This window comes from Glandiceps talaboti, chromosome 7, assembly GCF_964340395.1.
Source record: "Glandiceps talaboti chromosome 7, keGlaTala1.1, whole genome shotgun sequence".
NCBI classification, from domain to species: domain Eukaryota; kingdom Metazoa; phylum Hemichordata; class Enteropneusta; family Spengelidae; genus Glandiceps; species Glandiceps talaboti.
The window spans coordinates 17,953,612-17,976,434 of record NC_135555.1 but is presented as its reverse complement, the minus strand read 5'-3'; the positions used below and the strand labels follow the sequence as shown (position 1 = coordinate 17,976,434).

At 37.5% G+C, this 22,823-nt stretch overlaps 2 protein-coding genes across 3 annotated transcripts; one reads left to right on the top strand and one right to left on the bottom strand.

Annotated features, from left to right (window-relative positions):
- Window positions 1-1,108: 1,108 nt before the first annotated feature.
- On the bottom strand, window positions 1,109-7,004 carry LOC144438225 (low-density lipoprotein receptor-related protein 12-like). 2 transcript variants are annotated; one of them, XM_078127267.1, is made up of 7 exons: window positions 6,870-7,004; window positions 5,706-5,774; window positions 4,871-4,900; window positions 3,911-4,072; window positions 3,354-3,545; window positions 2,215-2,334; window positions 1,109-1,641 (listed from the first exon to the last, which is right to left on the bottom strand). In XM_078127267.1, exons 2-7 carry the CDS (start codon window positions 5,752-5,754, stop codon window positions 1,307-1,309), a joined length of 888 nt encoding a protein of 295 aa, XP_077983393.1. In that variant the 5' UTR covers window positions 5,755-5,774; window positions 6,870-7,004; the 3' UTR covers window positions 1,109-1,306. The 2 variants fall into 2 exon arrangements, with proteins under 2 accessions (XP_077983393.1, XP_077983394.1); XM_078127268.1 differs by lacking the exon at window positions 3,911-4,072.
- Window positions 7,005-9,701: 2,697 nt separating this feature from the next.
- On the top strand, window positions 9,702-22,426 carry LOC144438172 (short transient receptor potential channel 3-like). The gene is made up of 10 exons (XM_078127209.1): window positions 9,702-10,067; window positions 11,129-11,262; window positions 12,828-12,978; window positions 13,724-13,899; window positions 16,218-16,397; window positions 18,366-19,147; window positions 19,793-20,081; window positions 20,798-20,983; window positions 21,376-21,432; window positions 22,168-22,426. The coding sequence occupies exons 1-10, from the start codon at window positions 10,058-10,060 to the stop codon at window positions 22,291-22,293; spliced, it is 2,091 nt and encodes a 696-aa protein (XP_077983335.1). The 5' UTR covers window positions 9,702-10,057; the 3' UTR covers window positions 22,294-22,426.
- The last annotated feature ends 397 nt before the right edge of the window (window positions 22,427-22,823 follow it).

The window sequence follows — 22,823 nt, the reverse complement described above, 5'->3', positions numbered from 1 at the left end:
GTTATAAACACAGTGAAATGATGATCCGCAACATCTGAGTATTTGTACTGTGAGACGCGATTTCAAGGTTTTTCTTGGGCAACTCACAAACGTTTATATAGTACGACTTGCAAAAATGACATGGATACACGGCCGGCATGTCACAACTAACTGATAAATGACCCTAATAACTCAACCTTATAAATTAAAGGATGTCTTGCCCACGACATAGCTATGTTTGACTCATGGGCATCAAGGAGGATCCGTCCAAAGTTCGGTCACAACTAAAAGATCATGTTTGATTAATCAAAACCGTAAAAAAGTCCAAACAAACAATGTTTTGTATCGAGATGCACATTAAGTGTTAATGTCTGCTTTGGATATCAATAGTCGAATAATGCAAGCTTGGAAAGAAATATCATGTTTGTGATAGGAACACTGGTTTAATGACTGAGGTTTCAATCCCACGTTCTCGCATAATTATTATCTCGGTGGGGCCATGGGGATTACATAGGATTATTCTTCAGTTCTGGGCCAACTTTTTCTATACCTTCGTTAGACAACTGTTTTTCACACCTAATATTTAATCCTTTTTCGAAGTGGGCCTTAAATAAAAATTTTTTCTCTACTGCAGACTATACAAGTATCTTCTTGGATCCATCTAAGCTTACTTTTATACATATTAGTCCGCAATTGCCCATATTTGATCTGAACGTCTATGTATTTGCCTTTGTATTGGAAGAGATCAAAACTTTATCACTCTTTTATTATATTATATACTAAAAAAATGAAAATATGAAAATGCGTATGGAAATTATTGGTGAAAATGTGCACATATTTATGTAAATATATTCATGTTATGCATGATTATCCATATTTTTGTATGTTGTCTTGTAAATTATCATTGTGAACTTTGACCTCTGAGTCACCATTATGCAGACGCCGTTATATACATGAGTCTTCTCAGTGTAAGAAATTTCAAAATTCCAAAGACAACACATAGATTGAAGTTTTCTCGAAATTTATTCAAATATACAATATTTTTAAATACATTCGAATTCCCCAGGGCGAGAAAATACATAGTTTGTTCTTGTTACATTGAAACATTGTTAGTTCTTGACTACGGGTACAGCTAGCAAACGGACAGTATGGCAAAGCCTATAGACCCGAACAGGTGAAACGTAACTCGTAAGTAAGTAAGTAGCTAGAACTATAAGAAAAATAATTACTATATACAATAACTTAAATATAAGAGAAAGAAAAGAGATGTCTATAGTATCTTGAACAAATGATAAAAAAATGACTGTACTAATAATGATATGGTGTGCTAGCTAGTCTGAAGATTAGCGTTATATTTGGGATGAAGACCAGGAGGCATATCATCCACACCCATTGTTGGATAGGTAGGGTCATAGTGTGCAGGATAAGCCGGGTCATAGGTGGCACCTAACTCTCCGACAGGACGTTGCATATGGGCTGGGGTAGCAGACACAGTGACGCCTTCGTCAGCCGGAATCCCTGTTCCAACTCTCGATTTCGTTGCTTTCCGTTTTGAGTTAGCACATACTTTCTTGATGACTAACCCGATTATTACTACACCAAAGATGATGACGACAATAACGACACTGACTATTATAATTATTGTAGTTGTTGATGTGTCACCTGTAAGGTTGAAATTATAATAAATATTTATAATGTAATTCCAAGTATGTATATAGAAATATATATATATATATATATATATATATATATATATATATATATATATATATATATATATATATATATATATATATATATATATATATATGTATATATATATATATACACACACATACATACATACATACACACATAGACAGATACATACATACATACATACATACATACATACATACATACATACATACATACATACATACACATACATACATACATACATACATACATAAATACATACATACATACATACATACATACATACATACATACTTACATACATACATACATACATACATGTACATACATACACACATACATACATACATACATACATACATACATACATACATGTATACATATACGTACATACATACATACATATACAAACTACTTCGAACAGTGGCTGAGTGTGCCAGTAAATTTCATCCTGTTTTGATGCTTGGTCAATTACTGGTTACCTTGACAATATAAAATATGCTAAAGAGTACGCTACAGTAATGGCATAACTCTCACCTGAGCATCCTACTTCATCCGTATTATCACTGCAGTGTTTGGTACCATCACACCTCAATGATTCAGGTATACACCAGTCATTATCACAATGGAAATCAGAACTGTCAGAGTTGCAACTGGCTGCATTTTGAAGAATACATGTACAAAATATTGTAAATCACTTCCGATCAGCTCCTCTACTTCTGTCTGTCTGTCTGTCTGTCTGTCTGTCTGTCTGTCTGTCTGTCTGTCTGTCTGTCTGTCTGTCTGTCTGTCTGTCTGTCTGTCTGTCTGTCTTACTGACTGTCTATCTGTCTGTCTGACTGACTGACTGACTGACCCTCTGTCTGTCTGTCTGTCTGTCTGTCTGTCTGTCTGTCTGTCTGTCTGTCTGTCTGTCTGTCTGTCTCCTCCTCTCCCCAGGCTCCTTCTGCCTGTCTCATTTACGAGTGTCTTTCTTAATGTTCCAGAGTTAGTACTATACTCTACAATTTGTTCATCTCCTAGATCATATTGAAGTCTTCATCATAGAACATGGCATGGGGGGGGGGGGGTTTAGGAGGTTGAGTGGGGAAAGAATGACAGAGGCGATATCATCTTAGTAATAACCCTGTGCAAGGTACAAACTAATTCCACGATATCCTGAATCTCCTATCGCCACAATTGTCCGCAATCGCGTTTACATCAAAGTTGTATACTTAATTGTTAAGACTCTTTATATGACAGTGTCTTTATTTTTTCACAGAATGGTATCTCCACTATAATCTATAGCATAATATACAAGAGAATATAGATCATAAACCCCGGTCGTTCTATATATGTCACGAGTACCCGTGTCACCTGTTTTTCAGTGCTTAAAATATGAGTGAAAACGTCCCACACTAGATGCGCTTTATTTACCTATATTAAGTTCTATCTATTTTGTGTTGTTTGTTTTGTTCTGAGTGATCGCTGCCTTCCTCGATCAACTCCGACAAAACAACAAACAACACAAAACGATAGAAATATAGGTAAATAAAGCGCATCTAGCCACTTACACCACATCAGATTTTAATCGGGGTTATTCCTTAGCTATACCACAGTACCTCATAGAGGGACTGTGGCTGAACGAGGAAAAACATTGGGAATAAGATCTAAATGTATCTGGTGTATATACTTACAGTCTTTTTCATAATACTGATTGAAGACAGCTTGAAAACCGTTGTTAGTCCCCGAGTTTGAGTCTGTTGTAAATGTTAATTTGAACTGGCCAGTTTTCGTCTCATAGCTTCCTTTATCCGCATTGCTACAAAGTGACGCGACCTCATTTCCATTACCGTCAGTCACCACGATCCTATCGGTACCACTACATCCTTTAAAAGTACAAAAATGTATGAATTTACTGAATTTAATATTCATTAAAACAAAGGTCAAATTTTACCAAGTCTCAATTGTACAGGTGAGTCGTGCTCTAATGCTGGGAAATCAATCGGAAATTGAAGTCAATCGGATAAAATTTGTGACATCTTCACGTGCATATACATGTAGGTCATTTGTGACAACTTCGTGTGCATAGGCCAAACTTAATTTGCGGCACTGGAAAGTATGTTTGTGTCGCTCGAAGTCAGTACCATTATAACGGTTGACTGGTGAAGTAGCTGCTAATATCAGTCATCAAATATTACGTAATATTCGCGGTGTAAATGAATTATCAAGAAACAAAACTGAAAATACCAACCGTTGTACAAATCTATTTCTGTAATTGTCAGGTAAATATTGTCGTAGGAGCCAGTACTACGAATGTAAATCGTGCAGTTGATATTCGCCGGGTAATTTCCCGGATACCAGCTATGCGATTGTATTGTACCACTGAGAGCGCTCACATCATCATCATTACAGGCTAACATATCAAACGATGAAACAAGAACAAAAAAAAATACAAATCGTGATTACTGATCGATGATGGAAATTATGATTCTGTGTTCATGTATCAAAATGACAACTGCTTTATATGCTCCCAGTACCATAAGGGCCCAATAGTGTTTAATTGGGTGGAGCCAGGGGTCACTCCAATGGATGGGTGGGTTGGTGGTTGGTTGGTTGGTTGGTTGGTTGGGGGGGGGGGGTTATCTTTGAAAACACTGCTTGAAGTGGGTTGGGGGTGAAAAACAGAAAGATCACTGAATTTGTCAAAATGGCCCCTCGACAACTGTAAATTGTTGAAATATCTACTGCGGAAGGGTGAGAGGTGGAGAGGGGGAGAAACAGAGACAGCTAGACAGCCTGAGACAGAGACAGAGACAGACAGGAAGAGAGAGCGATAGATAATAGACAAAGAAGAGGCAGATGGATAGAGCGATGACAGACAGAAAGACAGAGTCAGCAAACCAGCTAGTCTGATAAACAGACAAACAAACAAACAAACAGACAGACAGACAGACAGATAGATAAACAGACACACTTAGGGAAAGACACAGACAGGCAGAAAGAGAAACTCTAGAGAATGTTGTCACAGTCTTACAATAAAACTATCTTATCAATAAAACCTTTATCAAGAGAGTTATGTACGCCAATTATTGTGCTAAGGACCAACCAAATGATCTTTTGTTTCAAATCCAAAATTTAATATTTAACGTACAAAACATGGTACAAACTGATACTACTGAAAGAGACATATTCAATATCAGTACTTACGTACCCGAGTACACGACATCAGTTTCCCCATTACCTGCAGATAAAATGATATATGTTTTGATATTGCAGTCCACAGTGGCAGTGGCAATGATGGGATCGATAGATGCAACAATGACAACAATCACAAACTAATACAGAGTTAGACAATAAAATGCGTCAAAGTAAAACATGGCCCTCCCTAACAAAATGCCATTTCCTAAAATACGGATATCCTCGAGAACCTGGTCGATAAAATCTGACTCCTTAATGCCATCCTGGTCTTCCCCGACCTTTAATTAGGCTGCATTTCACCGTCTTAAACTGAGTAATAAACTTGGTAATATCCAAATGAAAAAGCATAATAATTCTTTTCACTGCAATTGTGGGGTAGTCATTAGATATAAGTGAGAGGAGGGTACAACGTTACGCGAACCGGAGGATTAGTGGAAAGGGGCGAAATGACTACCATAACACGTGGAAGGTTCTCGCGAAAGCTTACTGGCTCTGGGTTTGAGCACGAGAAAGGGTAATATTTTAAAACCCTTTCGCTCCGCAATCAGCGGCCTTGCTCATGAGCATACTCCTATAAATCTTATAAAGTCGAGGTGTGAGGGCGCCCTACACAGCTTAAATTACATCTAGCTAGTAAACAAAAACAGATTTTGTAACATTATTCTTATCTTAAAACACATATATATAATATATACGATTAGGTTGAGAAATAAATAGGAGCATTACCATTCTAACTCTGTCTACTGCCAATAGTGTATGAACCGTGTCCAAGGTGTATAATCTAACTCTAGTTTTGACAATGATTTAACTATTGAACTCAACCAATAGCTTGTCTTTACGAGACTTACCCCAATATGTTGACATTACTATGGCAAGTAATATCCAGTAATACCTCATCGTGTTGTATTGACATGAAACTATAAAAAAATAATAATGGAATTCTGTAAAGATATGGAACTTACATCAGTGGTCTGGAAGTGATATAATACCAATCATCAACAGGTGGTAATGCCAAGGTCAAGGTCAATTGTAGGCCCAGGTTGACATCACGTCAACCTGATGACGTTTAAGAACATGTTTTGAAAGAAATCTGTTAAAACTTTCCAAATATATCCCCTTATTAAATTTGATGGCAATGGAATTATATATTGCATTCTGGAAAGGATTCTTAGATCTCAAATAGTGTATTATTAATATACTACACTTTGGTCTTTATCAAACTGATGAATACTTGAGGTTAGTATATCAAATTTGGTGTTGCAATCAAGTGAGATAATTGACGATGTTGAAATTTAATTTCCTCGACAACCTTATAAGATACGATCTAATCTTGGAACGCCACCCTCTGATAAACTTTATTGTAATAAATACAGGAGTACCATGTGGGTATCCGTTCCTTGTTATTGGGATATTCGTACCTTTGTCACCCATTATATTAGCCGAAAGTGACAGCTATTGTCCCTTGAAAACACACAATGACCACATTCAATACTTACCGTGGTTGTCAAAATATGTATGTATGTATGTATGTATGTATGTATGTATGTTGTTTGTTTGTATGTATGTATGTATGTATGTATGTATGTATGTATGTATGTATGTATGTATGTATGTATGTATGTATGTACGTACGTATGTACGTATGTACGTACGTACGTACGTATGTACGTATGTATGTATGTATGTATGTATGTATGTATGTATGTATGTATGTATGTATGTATGTATGTATGTATGTATGTATGTATGTGTGTGCGTGTGACTACCGACCCGTCAACTACTGTGGCATTTAAATGTACTGTGTTTCAGATTGTATACATAAAACCGAACTACTTTCGTCACACCATTGTGGAAAGTTGACCCATACAGACACCATATTATAGTGTACTTTGTTTTGGAAATAGAAGCCTAGCATTGTTTAAACTACCTATTCTCCTACATTACCGTTCCTATATCCTGTAAAAAGTAACTACATTCTGCAAATCGTACGTGTAGCCAGTTATTCAACTTACCTTATAAATTGCCTTCGACCAGTTGGTTGAATTCATCATGGCGTCTTAAAAGGTCACATTGTTGTACAACTACGTATCCTTTGTGTGTGTGTGTGTGTGTGTGTGTGTACACTCCTCCCTTGGCAACATACTATTTATACACAGCGTTTGAATAACCCGGCTATATACAGAATGAAAAGGCGATCTTCTCATTGGCAATCAGGCACAAGTTGAACTTTTTGACGATTGAAAGTTGAAATTAGTCGTTACAATAAATCACAAATGTGAATAGATGACGACCTGAAAACTTCAAGTATGCACAGGCCCGTGGCACAGGCAACCATATCAAGTTAAAGGACTCTGACCTGAGCACTCAACCGCAAAAGACGTCTTGCTATGTGTGTGTTTGATTGCTGACAAGGGTCCGCCCAAATTTCCGATGGCCAGAATTAATTGTAACATTGTTTTATATCACTACAGCGATTTTTATAAGTACAGAATTCAACCCCTCAGATTAGTCAAGATAAACGTACTTCATGACAGAGTATTGTAGAATCTGTATTCTGATTGAATATATAGATTATTTGTCTATTTGTCGTGCGGTCAAGGACAATATGAGTGACCTAAGGGGCCTTGACAAACCGTTACGTCACGACTATTTTCTGCCTGAATGAAGAAAAAAATTGCGGAATAATATAATCAAACGTCCTCAAGCATAATTCATAAAAAAATCGGGAAAATAATTAGGATTTGGAACGTTTCGAGTAATTTTTTGAATCACCGCAGAATACGTGATATAGACATTGAGTTGTCGTGACGTTGAACAACCAGGGTATACATATTTTCCGTTCAAAGACAATAACTTGGCTTGTGTTTGGTATGATGTAATGGGGGGGGGGGGAGGGAAATCAGAATGCTCAAACAAACAAACAAACACAAATACACATACAAGCAAAACAATCACAAACAAACACACAAACGAATAATCAAATAAACAAACAAAAAACAAACAAACGAAGACAAATATGCAAAGTATAAAACAAATATTGAAAAATTCTGGCAGTCAAACTCTGAAGAACTCTAGGACGTTTAAGTCTTCTTTCCATATTTTATGCCAGGTGCTCGCATTTTATTCTAAAAACTGAATAAAATTGTTAGTAATTTTGAGAAAATTGAATATTTCCAGGGTTGAAGTCGGGAAGAGGAAGCCAGGAAGAACCGTATATCTACTAAATTGTAAGAGTTGCATTACCTTACCTCCAATATTTCTTTAATTTAGCAACATTTTAGTCATGTTGGACGATGGTATACAAATCGAAATACGCCCATTAAGAGCTGGTGCCATACATTCATTTACGTACTTATGCATCATGAATAAATTTCTTTAACTTATGATAGAGGGCAGTACACTCCAGGTACTGCTGAAAGTACCAGTGGAACCCAATCAACCAGCATATAATTGTCAGAGATTGCAACAAATATATTACAGAATTATTAATCAAATTGTCATTGATTAAGAATACTGTAAATGAATGCTGGGTAGCATCACTTGAATACATTCTTGGTTGCAGAGAGAGAGAGAGAGAGAGAGAGAGAGAGAGAGAGAGAGAGAGAGAGAGAGAGAGAGAGAGAGAGAGAGAGAGAGAGAGAGAGAGAGAGAGAGAGAGAGAGAGAGAGGAGAGAGGGAGAGAGGGAGGGAGGGAGGGAGGGAGAGAGAGCCTCTCAGATGAAGGCATACACAAGTACATTCGCCATCACCCAAATCATCATTGAATTTATGTTGTAGATAATATTGCGGCAAAGCCGCGATGATTTTTAAAAAAAGATTTACTCGGTGAACCACCTCTCCCGAGCAAAACATTGCTGGGCAACCCTTTCAGACCATTAAGATTTTCATGGCCTCTCTTTGTACCCTCGATGAATTTTTCAATTTTTTTTCATGCCCCCCCTCCGATTTCTCCCAATGCCCCCACCCCCCGATGAAGATTCTGACCCCAGCCTAAGAATATGGCTTGAAGTTACATCAGAGACATTTAGTTGCTGTTTTGCATCAAACCATGTTGGTTTGAGACTACTTCTCAGCACTATAAAGACAGTTAGTTTTAATTGTCCACAACTGATACAACGTCGTTCTAATCACAGACAACTGCTGCAACGTTTGTCTGTGAAAGTTAGATATTTTAAAGTGAAAATGAAAAAAAATAAATAATAAGAACACCGTTCAAAACATTGCTGATATTCGTTCAAAACACAACTGGCATTTCACAGAGATAGCTGCCTGTCTGTTATAATCTAGTCAAACTACGTTGCCGTAGGAACCTGGAAAGAACGAACACGTGATCATACATCAGACATGTATATTCGCAGCTCGAATGAGGAAACACTGTCACCATTGCACCGTATGTGGGAAATATGGAAAAGAAAATTATGAAAATGAGTATTTATTTATGTCAGTAACATACAAATTTCGCATATTTTGCTCTGGATGTCAACTTGACCGAGATGATGGTCTACTTTATTCCGACCATTGAAATGCTGTTATCGATCAAATCAATTAGTGCAAATGGTCGACAGATGTCACGTTATGTATGTAAGCTATTATGCTACCCTATACATAAAAAATGATATTCAAGTGATGCATTCCTCCTGTTGTATGATCATGATGCATTTAACTATTAGCATTAAATCCCAATAGAGGGGATAGAAAGGGTATGACCGCTTGGTGAACTTTGACGGATAATTGAAAATGATTGACGTCTGACTTGTTTTATAATAACAACAACAACGATGTAATCACGTGATGTGAATTCTGGTGACCTTCAACCAGCTTTTATGCTGGTACAGCTTTGTTCAATCTATGTATGTGTGTAAATGTTGGTACGGTCGCAGTAGTTTTGTTCTTTTTCTCTCGTTGAGACCTTAAACACAACTGAAACATCGTCGCGTACGACGCAGAAGACAACTGACTCGAGGCGCATCCTTGGTTTATCTACGGGAGATTTGCACATACATTTAGAAAACCCAGATCATACATTGCCAGCACTATACGTAACTATCTCTGTTCAGACATGATGTCATAGCTTTCTTTGTAACAACGAAACCGTGGATTTGCAGGTGTTTAGAGGGAATATTATTCAAACTTAAGGCAGTTTCTACACTTTGGTAAATCACCTGATACCCAAAACAATAGTTGCATATACACAACCGAGATGTCTGTAGGTGAGTGAATTTTTACAAATGTCGGTTTTCCCTCGTTCAACAATATGCTGTAATTCGACGACACACATAGTACTCATGCATAATACATACGGGTGTCTGTACAATATATTGAGCGGAAATGTTTTGTGAGTGTATTTGCTATTTTGTTAACGAGCTACATAATACAAACCATAGGGGCAAAGTTTTTTTGTTTCCTCAAATAGTCATCATCATGATCATCATCATGATCACCACCACCACCACCACCACCACCACCACCACCACCACCACCACCACCACCACCAACATCAACAACAACAACAACAACAACAACAACAACAACAACAACAACAGCAACAACAACAGCAACAAATATATATGAACACCCCGAAAGATATTGCATACATGATCAACACAGTATACAACAACAGCGAAATGTAATAACATCAACTTGATCATGAAATGACTATTTAAAAACATCCTACATCACCAGAGATTTTTTTTTGTCCGCTACAACCACCACATGTATAAATACTCACTCCCTTACATAGCCCACTGGAACGGTGTAACTATATGGATGGGGAGAGTGGAGTTTGACTAGTAATGGCGAATGGATTTTGTTTTTACATTGAGGAAGCCTGTATTCAGATCGATGGTCGTTTCACTACAGCGACTGAAAAAGTCGCCGTTGTTGCGCTCCAAGGTGTAAGCGATAGCAATATGGTACGCTCACAATGAGAAAAATTTACATTTATCGTTTCATGAAAACACGTTCAGCTCAAATGTCCCTGTACTGTTCATGTCTGTGTATGATTACTGCTTTCTTTGTTGTTCACCTGTTCATTCCTTGTCAATAATCCCTTACACCCTGAGCACAAACTACTACGGTAACAGAGACACTTTGACATTACAGAGACACATTGACACTACAGACTGAGATAATTTGACATTAAAGCTTCATTTTGAAATTGCTGTGTATATATTGCTTAATATTGTAGTGTTGATATACTTCAAATGTAATGTTGATATACATGTGGGAGTCAATATAACCTAAATACCAAAACGCTCTTGTTTTGTTTCAGACGTGACAGCTGTACTTAAACTCACTTCAAAGGAGAGACGCTATTTGCAAGCTAGAAAAGGAGAACAGAATGAAAAGAAGTTCATTCAACTGGTTGAAAGTGGAAACACAAAAGAAGTCGCTGAATGGCTCCAGGTATTGTGCATACGAATCGGTATCTGAGGTCAACATGCAAAGGTCGTCAGTATGTCTATATCAGAGTCTATACATAGAATTTGTTTTCACAAAGAAAGCTCTCCATTCAGTTCATAGCCGTCTGTTTTAAATCGGACTTGAATATCTGTAACGTAAATCCCAACATCAGGTGTAAAATACGGGAAAACATCAGTATTTGGAATATTTCAGGTCGACGATAATGAGAGGGGGATTGATTATGTTTACATCGCATTTACGCACTATCTATTTCATGTAAACATATAGGCCTAGGTGACCTCATATGAACTCAGTCTGCTGCTTACAATCATTTTCCACATCACTATGTCTGGTTGTACCAGATGGTATAAATAGTAATTGATTATAGATAATTGAATCAACAATGACCCCCGCGGAATCTGAGCTGATATAATATTACAATGATGACTTAGTTTACGCCATTACTACTCTGGCAATCGAGGTCTCAGTTTACTAAGGCAGACATAGACTAAAAGTACTAGTATTGCTACAACATGTTGGATATAAGCTATTGAATGGATGATAGTTTAATTGTACTCACAGTAAGGTGGCTTCTGTGACAGTGTAAGCACAGACTTAATCACAGAGTGACTGTATCCGAACAACAGAAGCACTACTATCAACCACTTGTGTAATCTACCACATTGAACACAGGCATTAATTACATTTGTGTCCATCTGAGTAATCTGAGACCTCGATTGCCAGATTACTAATTAAAACTCCTATATAAAGGCTTTAATTACCTTTTGACAAAGTTATATAATAAGCAATTTGTACAATATACAGAAACGTATTTAACTTTGAAGTTTGTCACAGACATTCAATTAATTAAAGAACTTATGATGATGGTGGTAGTGGTGGTGATGATGATGATGATGATGATTATGATGATGATGATGATGATGAAGATGATGATGACGATGTTGATGTTGATGATGATGATGATGATGATGATGATGATGATGATTATGATGATGATGGCGATGATGATGATGATGATGATGATGATGATGATGATGATGATGATGATGATGTTGATGATGATTTTCATCATAACGATGATAACACGATGATTAAAATGGCCATTTGGGTATTTTGTTTTGCATTTTCAATTAATAAAACAATTTTATCATGGCTTGCTATTTGAAAAATCAGTGTGAAACTACATTGACCAAGTCTGTGTTTGTAACTCAATACATTGCAAAAATATCAGACAATAATTAAGGCTACTTGTTAGTTAACTGTACGTTTGACTTCATTTGAAACTGAAATTGCAAGTTAAAGGTAACTATTTTGATATTTTATGATGCAAATCCCCCCTTCTGAGATAGTGAAACAAATTTAATGTTCTGAATACTTGGCTTATCAGGAACAAAATCAACTTTCACCCTCCCAATCGTGGTTATCACCACTACCACCACCACCTCCACCACCACCACCACCAAAACCACCCTTCCGTGTCCTCTCCTCTTACTATTTAATATCTAAAATCATTTACGAATAAGATGCAAAATGTATATAATTTATAGGCAGGTAAAATGGATGTCAATGTGAAAGTTAAAATTGGAAAAGTACAGATGACGCCATTGTTAAGTGCAACAGAGAACAATGATTTGCAAATGATACAATTACTCCTTGACAATGGAGCAGAACGTCTTAAGGAACCCCAGATAATGAAAAGTAAGTGAATTAAGCCATTATAAGCTGCGTATTGGAAATTTCTTTACATCAGTCAACCACAGATATATTCACTAAAACTTATTCAATCACTTTTTAAATGCACTGTATATATTAATTAGTGATTATTTTTATCCATGGATGGTGTAAAGAAAAGCGTAAATCTTGAGAACTAGTGCTGGGTTTTGAATCCGATGCCATGTTAGGTCTGACAATATATTATATTGGGACAAATACTAGATCACACATTCACAGCCATTGCCAAACATAATTTAATGGCGATTGTCGTATTTCTGAAGTTCTGCATGGAAAGTTAATGTGTTCTGGTAGAGGGGTCGTTGATTTTAATATCTGTATCATAAAATACAAAGTCATCACGTGTTTTTACTGTGTTAAGTCTACAGTAACATACACGTTTACCTGCAGACGATTCAATGCATCTCAGGAAGTCCAGTGTGTGAAGACTGACCAAAGTTTACCAAAACAGTTTAAACAATGCCCTATTTGCAGCCGTAAAGAAACTCTAGGCATATTTTCATCTTTCGATTTGACGGGAACTATATTGGGCATAATAATTGGTCTATATATTGTTGCTGGATTATTGAAGAATTTCTGGAGTTGGCAACATTTACAAAATGCAGTCTTGATTCTAAAGAATGACAACAATTTCAATCATTATAGTTATCGAGTCAAGATTGAATTTATACATACTTTTTACTGACTTCATGAACGTTTTATTGCTCATAAGGAAATGGTCACTCTGAGAGCATCGCCGTTGCTTCACAAAATCTCCAACTATACCGAAGTCTATCCAGTCCTGCCTACATCTGTCTTACCAGTCAAGATCCTCTCCTGACTGCGATGAGAATGTCACGAGAGTTACACGACCTCGCTCACACAAGTAGCATTTACAGTATCTATAGAGTAAGTACAATACAGGTTGCTGCAAGAATACAGCAATAGAGCAGGAGAAAGTAAACTGTGCAGAAACAAAAGTCAGGACGAATACAATTTATGCTCATTGTGACTGTCTCATGCACAAGGGTGATTCACATACACTGTAATACAACTGTCGCATATGTCTGTCTCTTGCTGGGGGCATTTGTATAGCATGTGTCTGCGTGGCATAGTCCGCACTTAGTGTACAATCATGATGTGGTGCTTGTTTTGTCTGTCAAAATTAAGACAGGGACAAGCAGGCTTTTATATAGTCCTTTAGTTTATTAAATGACCCTCTGCAAGTGCAGCAGTTGTATCCATTCTTACCTTTGTTCCTGTACAGGTTACTTTCCTCTGCTTAATATGTATGACAACTAAACCAAAGACCTTCTTTGACACTGTTACTTTGTGTTATGAGGAATTGAGTTCATTCCTCTTTGTTATTTGTTCTCGACCATAAAGGAGTTGGTTGGTTGGAGAGGTAGATTCGTCAGATGACAATGTAAGCAGTTCAGTAGACTTGTATTCGCTATTCGTACACATGATTGAAATGCGGAGAGATGAAATCTAAGTCAGAAAATTAAAAAGCAAAACTAGTCTCTACTTGTAGGAACATTCGTAAGAGTAATACCATCAGCAACATTAAGCATTACTCTGGGTAAAAATATAATCTTCATATATTTCTTTGGATGCCATTCATAACTCACAGCAACCACTAGCAAATGATATAAGCTGTATGTAGTTTTTGACAATAGACTTGGTGTTGCATTTTGAGTTATTTTGGTTACCATGGTCACAGGCATATCCAACTTTGATTATACTATTTGATCTGGAATTTATCATTCCCAGGGCTGTATGTAAATTGTCTGTTACTATGACACAGTTTGTCAAGGAGGTTGACTTTCGTATTTTTAAGTTGTAACATGACTAGAATCATGGACTTGTTTCCCACCTCAAAGTATCTTTCTCAAGAATTTTTATTTGAATTAATGGAAAGTTTGTAATTTGTGTTACCTTGACAACAACAACAACAACAACAACAACAACAACAACAACAACAACAACAATGTCTGTCTGATAATGTGCCTGACTCTGCTTCTTTGAGAAGCATATTTTCATGGTAAAGGCATATCCAAACGTCTTTGATTTCACAGTCAAACAAAGGTATATTTAGAGTAAATTTTAAATTTTAAGAAACTGCAATGTACTTTGATTATATATCTACAAAAAGAAAATCTAACATAGGATAAGATAAGATAAAATATGACAAGTTAAGGTGAGATGAGATGAGCAGAGCTGAGCTGAGCTGAGCTGAGATGGGATTGGATGGGATGGGATATGATAAGATATGATAAGCTAGGATGAGATGAGATGAGATGGGATGAGCTGAGATGAGATGAGATGGGATGGGATGGGATAGGATGGGATGAGAAAAGATATGATAAGTTAATATGAGATGAAATGAGATGAGACAAGAGGAGAGGAGCATATCTGAGCATAGCTGAGATGGGATGAGATGGGATGGGGTGGGATAGGATGGGATGTGATAAGATATGATAAGTTAAGATGAGATGAGATGAGATGAGATGATGTGAGATGAGATGAGATGAGATGAGATGGGATGGGATGGGATGGGATTGGGTGGGATGGGATATGATAAGATATGATAAGCTAGGATGAGATGAGATGAGCTGAGATGAGATGAGATGGGATGGGATGGGATAGGATGGATGAGATAAGATAAGATATGATAAGTTAAGATGAGATGAAATGAGATGAGATAAGAGGAGAAGAGCATATCTGAGCATAGCTGAGATGGAATGAGATGGGATGGGATGGGATAGGAGGGATGTGATAAGATATGATAAGTTAAGATGAGATGAGATGAGAAGAGATGAGATGATGTGAGATGAGATGAGATGGGATGGGATGGGAGGGGATGGGACGGGATGGGATGAGATGGGGTGGGATGAGATGAGATCGAGATGAGATAGATGAGAGGAGAGGAGATGAGAAAATATGTCAATCGAATAACACATATTACAAACACAATAGTTCTTATGGAACAACATCTATGGTGTAAAAGGTATATTATGGAACCACAAAAAGACCAGGCTGAAGGTCAACCAAGGGTTCAACAGGAAACGGGTACAAACTTATTGTAACTGATTTTGAGAGAAAATGGTTAGTTTATGTGTTTATGTGTTTTGTGTTTGGAAATATTGCTGACCATGAAAAGGAGATGGTGCCTTAATTATTATGGAGAACTAAAAACTTTCTATCTATGTACTTTATTGATGCAGGAGGATTTCCTAGCAATGTCTGAAAAATTGGAAGATTTCACTGTCAGCATACTTGACCATTGTGATAATAATGACGAAGTTCTTACGATTCTTCATGGTCCTGGAAAATCCAAGACAATATCCTGGAAAAGAGGCGACTGGGTTTTGGCGAGGAAAGCCATCGATAAAAATTTAAAGAAGGTGAATATTATCAGTGATATCGATGTTGGAAATATCACTGGAAATAAAATAGCACTATATGGAAAGTCTACTTTATCCCCCTTATCTAACCTTTACCCTACCTGCAACCCACCTGACTATCACCTCTGTCCAAGGGCAGTGCGAGTCGAAGTACCAATTTGACTATTTACAGCCCCCAGGGGTTATATCACTGTGGATCAATGAAGTCAAAGGTGAAACTTTGTCTTGTGTCTCATATACTCACCAAATTTACATGTACAGTCGGTGCACAAGTTTTGTCACTAGTTGAAGGATTTGGTCAAAGGAGACTTTTCATACAGTGAAGGTAGAGAATAGCTGTACATGACCACGTGACACATATATCTGGTCATACACATCCCTGACTGGCTGACATGAAGAGAGCATGACATATTATCTCGAGAGCACGACTTATTATCTCGAGAGCACGACTTATTATCTCTATAGCACGACTTACTATCTTGAGTGCACGACTTATTATCTCGAGTGCACGACTTATTATCTCGAGTGCACGACTTACTATCTTGAGCGCACGACTTACTACCTCGAGAGCACGACTTATTATCTTGAGCGCACGACTTATTATCTCGAGCGCACGACTTATTATCTCGAGTGCACGACTTATTATCTCGAGCGCATGACTTATTATCTCGAGTGCACGACTTATTATCTCGAGCGCATGACTTATTATCTCGAGCGCACGACTTATTATCTCGAGTGCACGACTTAGTATCTCGAGCGCACGACTTATTATCTCGAGAGCACGACTTATTATCTCGAGTGCACGACTTATTATCTTGAGCGCACGACTTATTATCTCGAGCGCACGACTTATTATCTCGAGTGCACGACTTATTATCTCGAGCGCACGCCTTATTATCTCGAGAGCACGACTTATTATCTCGAGCGCACGACTTATTATCTCGAGAGCACGACTTACTACCTCGAGAGCACGACTTATTATCTTGAGCGCACGACTTATTATCTCGAGCGCACGACTTATTATCTCGAGTGCACGACTTATTATCTCGAGCGCATGACTTATTATCTCGAGAGCACGACTTATTATCTCGAGTGCACGACTTAGTATCTCGAGCGCACGACTTATTATCTCGAGCGCACGACTTATTATCTCGAGAGCACGCCTTATTATCTAGAGCGCACGACTTAGTATCTCGAGCGCATGACTTATTATCTCGAGCGCACGACTTATTTTTTCGAGTACACTATATTTTTTGTTATTCTTACTTGCTTTTCGTAGATGGCACGTATGCTCTTTCATAGGAATGAGTCTAACAGAAGTGAGGAGGGAACAGTATAATATAACATAATTAGTTCAACCAACGTTAATGGTGATTCAAAATGCTCACATTCACCATTGCTATTTTGCTAGACGACATGTTTGTTTGAGCAATAGTGAATGTGAGCATTTTGAATCACCTTTAATTATAGTATACCAATCTAGTCTTTAAGAGGTCTTGCCTACTGCCGTGCCAATCATATTCAAACTCGGGAATCAGTTTAGTCGCACACATATTCACTCTCGTGGTAGTAGTAGAAACAACCAAGTTATCAAATTAGTGGTATAGGTGGAATAGAGTCCTTACCAATGATTGTGAGACTCCTGTTCGTTTTCACGTCTGACAGCATTTTAACCAAATATTTAAAAAAAAAATATTTGAAAACGTGAAAGGGCCATGTTTTAGAGAAAATGATATTGATGGAGAGTCACATTCAGGAAAATAGAAATATTGGACCGGGCTTGATCTCTCCCAGGTCCCAGTTCATTACCAAATGAGCCCTAAATCCTTTATTTTAGAAAACAAGCTTATTGACTAAACTATCATGGGATAAATGTTATAGATTTCAAAGTATTTGGCGATTTTAAATGAAGATTTTAGTTCTATTTATTTCAAATGCAAACTCGATATTTGACTTTTTTTCTTTCAGTTTATATGTCACCCTTCCTGTCAGCACGTCCTACAGCGTACATGGTTGAATGGTCAGCCATCTTGGTCTGAGAAGCCAGGAATCATGTGGACAGTTCTCTACTTTGCTTTTTGCTTGTTTGTGTATGGAGTGCTGCAACCTATCCTTGCACTTATTTACATATTTGCTCCGTGTTCCCCTCTTTCCAAATTGATTAAGTCACCCAAAACCAAATTTGTCATGTATCTATGGTCTTACTTACTTTTCTTGACATGTGTTGTACTTGCAGAAATGTATGATGACTACGCCGAATTCCGATATTACCTTACGTACATCATCATTGCTGATAGGGCCTATTTTGACTTCTTAGAATTCCTTATGGTTATTCTTGGATTTGGTTTGTTGTGGGGGGAGTGCCAGCAAGCAATTGCAAGTGGTGTGAAAGTTTATGTCTTGGATTTTTGGAATGTCTTAGACAACATCGTTGTATTGTTTTTCCTCATCGAAACCATACTAACATCTGTGCCGAATGACAGGGAATTGTCTTACCGATCTATGATCATAGTGACTATGTTGCCGGCCTTTTTTGTCACCTTTGCTTGTATACGCCTTATGCAACATCTGTACCTGCATCGTGCACTCGGCTCTATGCTCTTGTCATTCACTCGAATGAGAATGGATGTCTTCTATTTCCTTATTCTCTTTGGTATTGTGGTACTTTCTTTTACCTTTGGATTTGTCTACATGTACAGTGGTAACAACAACTTCTATGCTGAAGAGGTAAAGAAGAATACGTTTAGTAGGCAAGTGTTTCTTTTATTTGTACAGTGGTAACCACAATTACTTTGAAGAGGTGACAAACAACACATTTAGTAGGTAGGCTGGAGTCTTAGATTTCAAGGTGGCTCGGAGTCCGTCAACAAAGTATTTGTATTTTCGTTCATTTGCCAATACATAGTCACGTGGTATTGGCCATTTTAGCGATATCCAATGTATTATGAAAACACTAATCTCCATTTCATCATTTTAGCGACTTCTAGAACTAGTATAAAACACCTAATGACGGTTAAGGTCAAAATCGGCATTCGTACATAGCTAGAATTCCACAGGCAGATTACAAGACACCCCTGTAGCAGGTCCTCTGCAGACCCTTAACAGGATATGCGAAAGAATTATCAGTGTTACAAGTGCTCGCGTGTACACATCCATGTACTGTCACATGTGTAGAAAAGAAAGACCGTGTGACTTGCCTGTATACACAGTCATCAGTGTGAAACAGTGTACCCATATCGATGTCTACAACATAGCCATACCTCTGTTGATATTTGTATATAGAGGTATGATAGGAGGAGAACTAAAATGGTTTAACCCACCCCATTCCAAAAGTTTGTTATCCCATTTTGAACTATTTATCTCGCGCCTAATTCTTTATTAATATCTTATTCCAGCATATCATCATCGTTTTCAACTTTGCTTTTCGCGATATTTGGCAAGGAGGTGTCTGACGAATTAAAAGTATCGTACAAGGTCAGTTCTCCGGGTGAATTAGCTGACTATGTCTGGGTGGATGAAGATGGCAACATGACTTGGATTGAATATTATACCACGCGAGTAACTGACTATGGGTACGTTAACTCGTCCATGGGATTCGTACTCTACGCTGTTTTCCTGTTGGCTAACTTGATGCTAGTGAATCTATGCATTGCCATGATGTCGGATACATATGCCAAGTTACAGGTCAGTGTATATAATTGTTTTTCTTTCCTTAACTGTACCCATTTCAATTTTTTCAATTCAAACTGTGTTGTTTATTCTAAAGTACATATTCTTTATCAAGGCATACAGTGGATTTCCTAGAACCGTGCTGTAATCATCTGATGAGATATCAAGTTTAGTGAGACTGATTTTGTGTTGAGATATACACAATCCAGATCGAGATTGATCCCTCACTGTGAATGTGTTTAATCGTCTGATCTGTAGGCGTATACATCGTTGAACACTACATGAATATTTGTGCCTATGAATTACCCTTCTCTTCTGTTTAAATATTTTAGCTTTGCACTTTCCCAGTTATAACTTGGCTGCTAAGTCAGTACATGTTTCAATTTATTGGTAGTAGCCCAATACAGTCCGTAGACAGGGTGTTCCACGATACCGTTATTGTGTTTATCTCAACATGAAACTGTGATCAGACCCACTGATCTTGATAGTTCCTTTAATGGCTTGTGAATGGTATGTGGAAAAGAACTGTAACCGTGCTTAGCAATGTAATTTTTAGAAAACGGCTCATCCCGGCACCATATTTGATGCAGTAATTTTGTACTATGCAATTTCCGAGTCTACGAAAAACGAGACTTATTTATAACACTAGAACTTTACAGACAACCATACAGCTTTAGGGCATATCACTATAATTTCATTTTGAACCAAACCCGATACTTTTATTTGATCAGGAAAACATTGATGTGGAATGGAAATTCGTCCGTACAACTATCTGGCTGCAATACATCAGAGGGCCAGTTTTACCAAGTCCATTCAATCTCATACCGAATTATATCTGTATCAAGGGAGTAGTTAAACGTTTGAAGGGAAGATTTGTAACGGTGAAAGGGAGCGGAAGACCTGAAATAAACGAAGAGGTAATTTTTTTTATTAAGGGTGACATTTGTGGTTACGTTGTGTTTGTGCTTACACGCACGCATATGTATGTATGTATGTATGTATGTAGGTATGTACGTACGTACGTGTGTATGTGTGTGTGTGAGTGTGTGTGCGTGTATCTATGTCATTGTTTTCTCAACCACGACTGGCTCATTTGAAATTTTATTTGGTACACAAAGTCTTTGGAGTAGTCCCTCATTGCTAGAACTTATTAATATTTTGGCGAAAACTGTTGCAAAGTAATGAGTAAAACTGAAACTGAAATTATGGGAAAAAAATAAAATCCCTTTTGTTGAAATGCATAGTTATAAGTATATAAGTATGTGAATAGTTGCTGATGTTGACAACAATTTTTCTTAACATTTTACAGGATGTAGCGAATGATTATGAACCTGGGGAAACGACGCAGAAGCTATCGTATACAGAGGTATGCTTACCTGTTTTATTGGTATTCAAATCCATAATGGCTCCATGATCAGATATGAGTTATATTTGTGGTGACAAAACTTGTGAAAACCTACAAATCAGAAAGAAAGAATGCGCAGTGTCAGTGAATATCATTCTTAAAAATGACCACACACACAGTTGTTGCGATGTATAGGGAGGAAGCTTATTAAAGGTTTTGCCCTTGGTATTGCATAATAGTACTAGTGTTTTTGCTGAGTAAATTATATACAATCGAATATCGAATGAATGTGACGACCCGTCATCAAAGACAACGTAGCCAATCTTCCTTAGCCGAAATACGAGGAGTGGCACAACTGTAAGGGAAATAAGCTCTCTCACATACCTGAGATGTATATTTGTACTGAAGAAAGTATAGTGCTTGAATGTGGATAATACTTCCTTTGCGCTGAACAATAAATATGAAGTTGTACCTTTCACTCATTAATTTCAATAACTGACAAGTGCTCATCATGTTGAGCAATCATTATTTTGTATACAAGGTAGCTGAATACAGGGATTGGTCTGTTTCTTCACTGGTGGGAGGAGCACGGTTTTTGTTTTACCTATACAACAAAATGCCTTCTTCTGACTTCAAATGCGTACGAATGTGAATATATATATTTCATGGCTACTCCACTTTGTCAACACAACCTGGCAATATGAGGCATGTAATTTGTATGTAATTTCCACATATTTTGACTATGATTATTTGCAGTTGATAAGACTTCTTACCTTGGAATACATGGCAGAACGTTTGAATTACAACAAAGAAGGCAGCGAAGAAGCAGAACCAAACATCGGTGATGGTGATGAAGAAAAAGAAGAAGAATCGCAGATGTAGCCACACAAAACACTGAAAAATATTGATGTAAATCACATGCACGTACTTAGAGACAAACAGCCAGACAGACACAGACAGCCAGTCAGCCAGCCAGCAACACATGCAGACAAGACTGAGGATCAACCTGTCAACCAGCCAGCTAGACATACATACATACATACATACATACATACACGTGTACATTGAATACATACATACATACATACATACATACATACATCCATCCATCCATACATACATACATATATAAATACATACATACATACATACATACATACATACATGCATACATGCATGCATACATACACAAACACACGTGTACAGTGAATACATACATACAGCCAGCCAGACAGACAGAGACAGGCTACCAATCAGCCAGCCAACCAGCCAGCAGCACATGCAGACAAGACTGACGACCAACCTGTCTGCCAGCCAGCAAGCCAGCCAGCCAGCCAGACAGACAGACATACATACATACATACATACATACATACATACATACATACATACATACATACATACACACACAC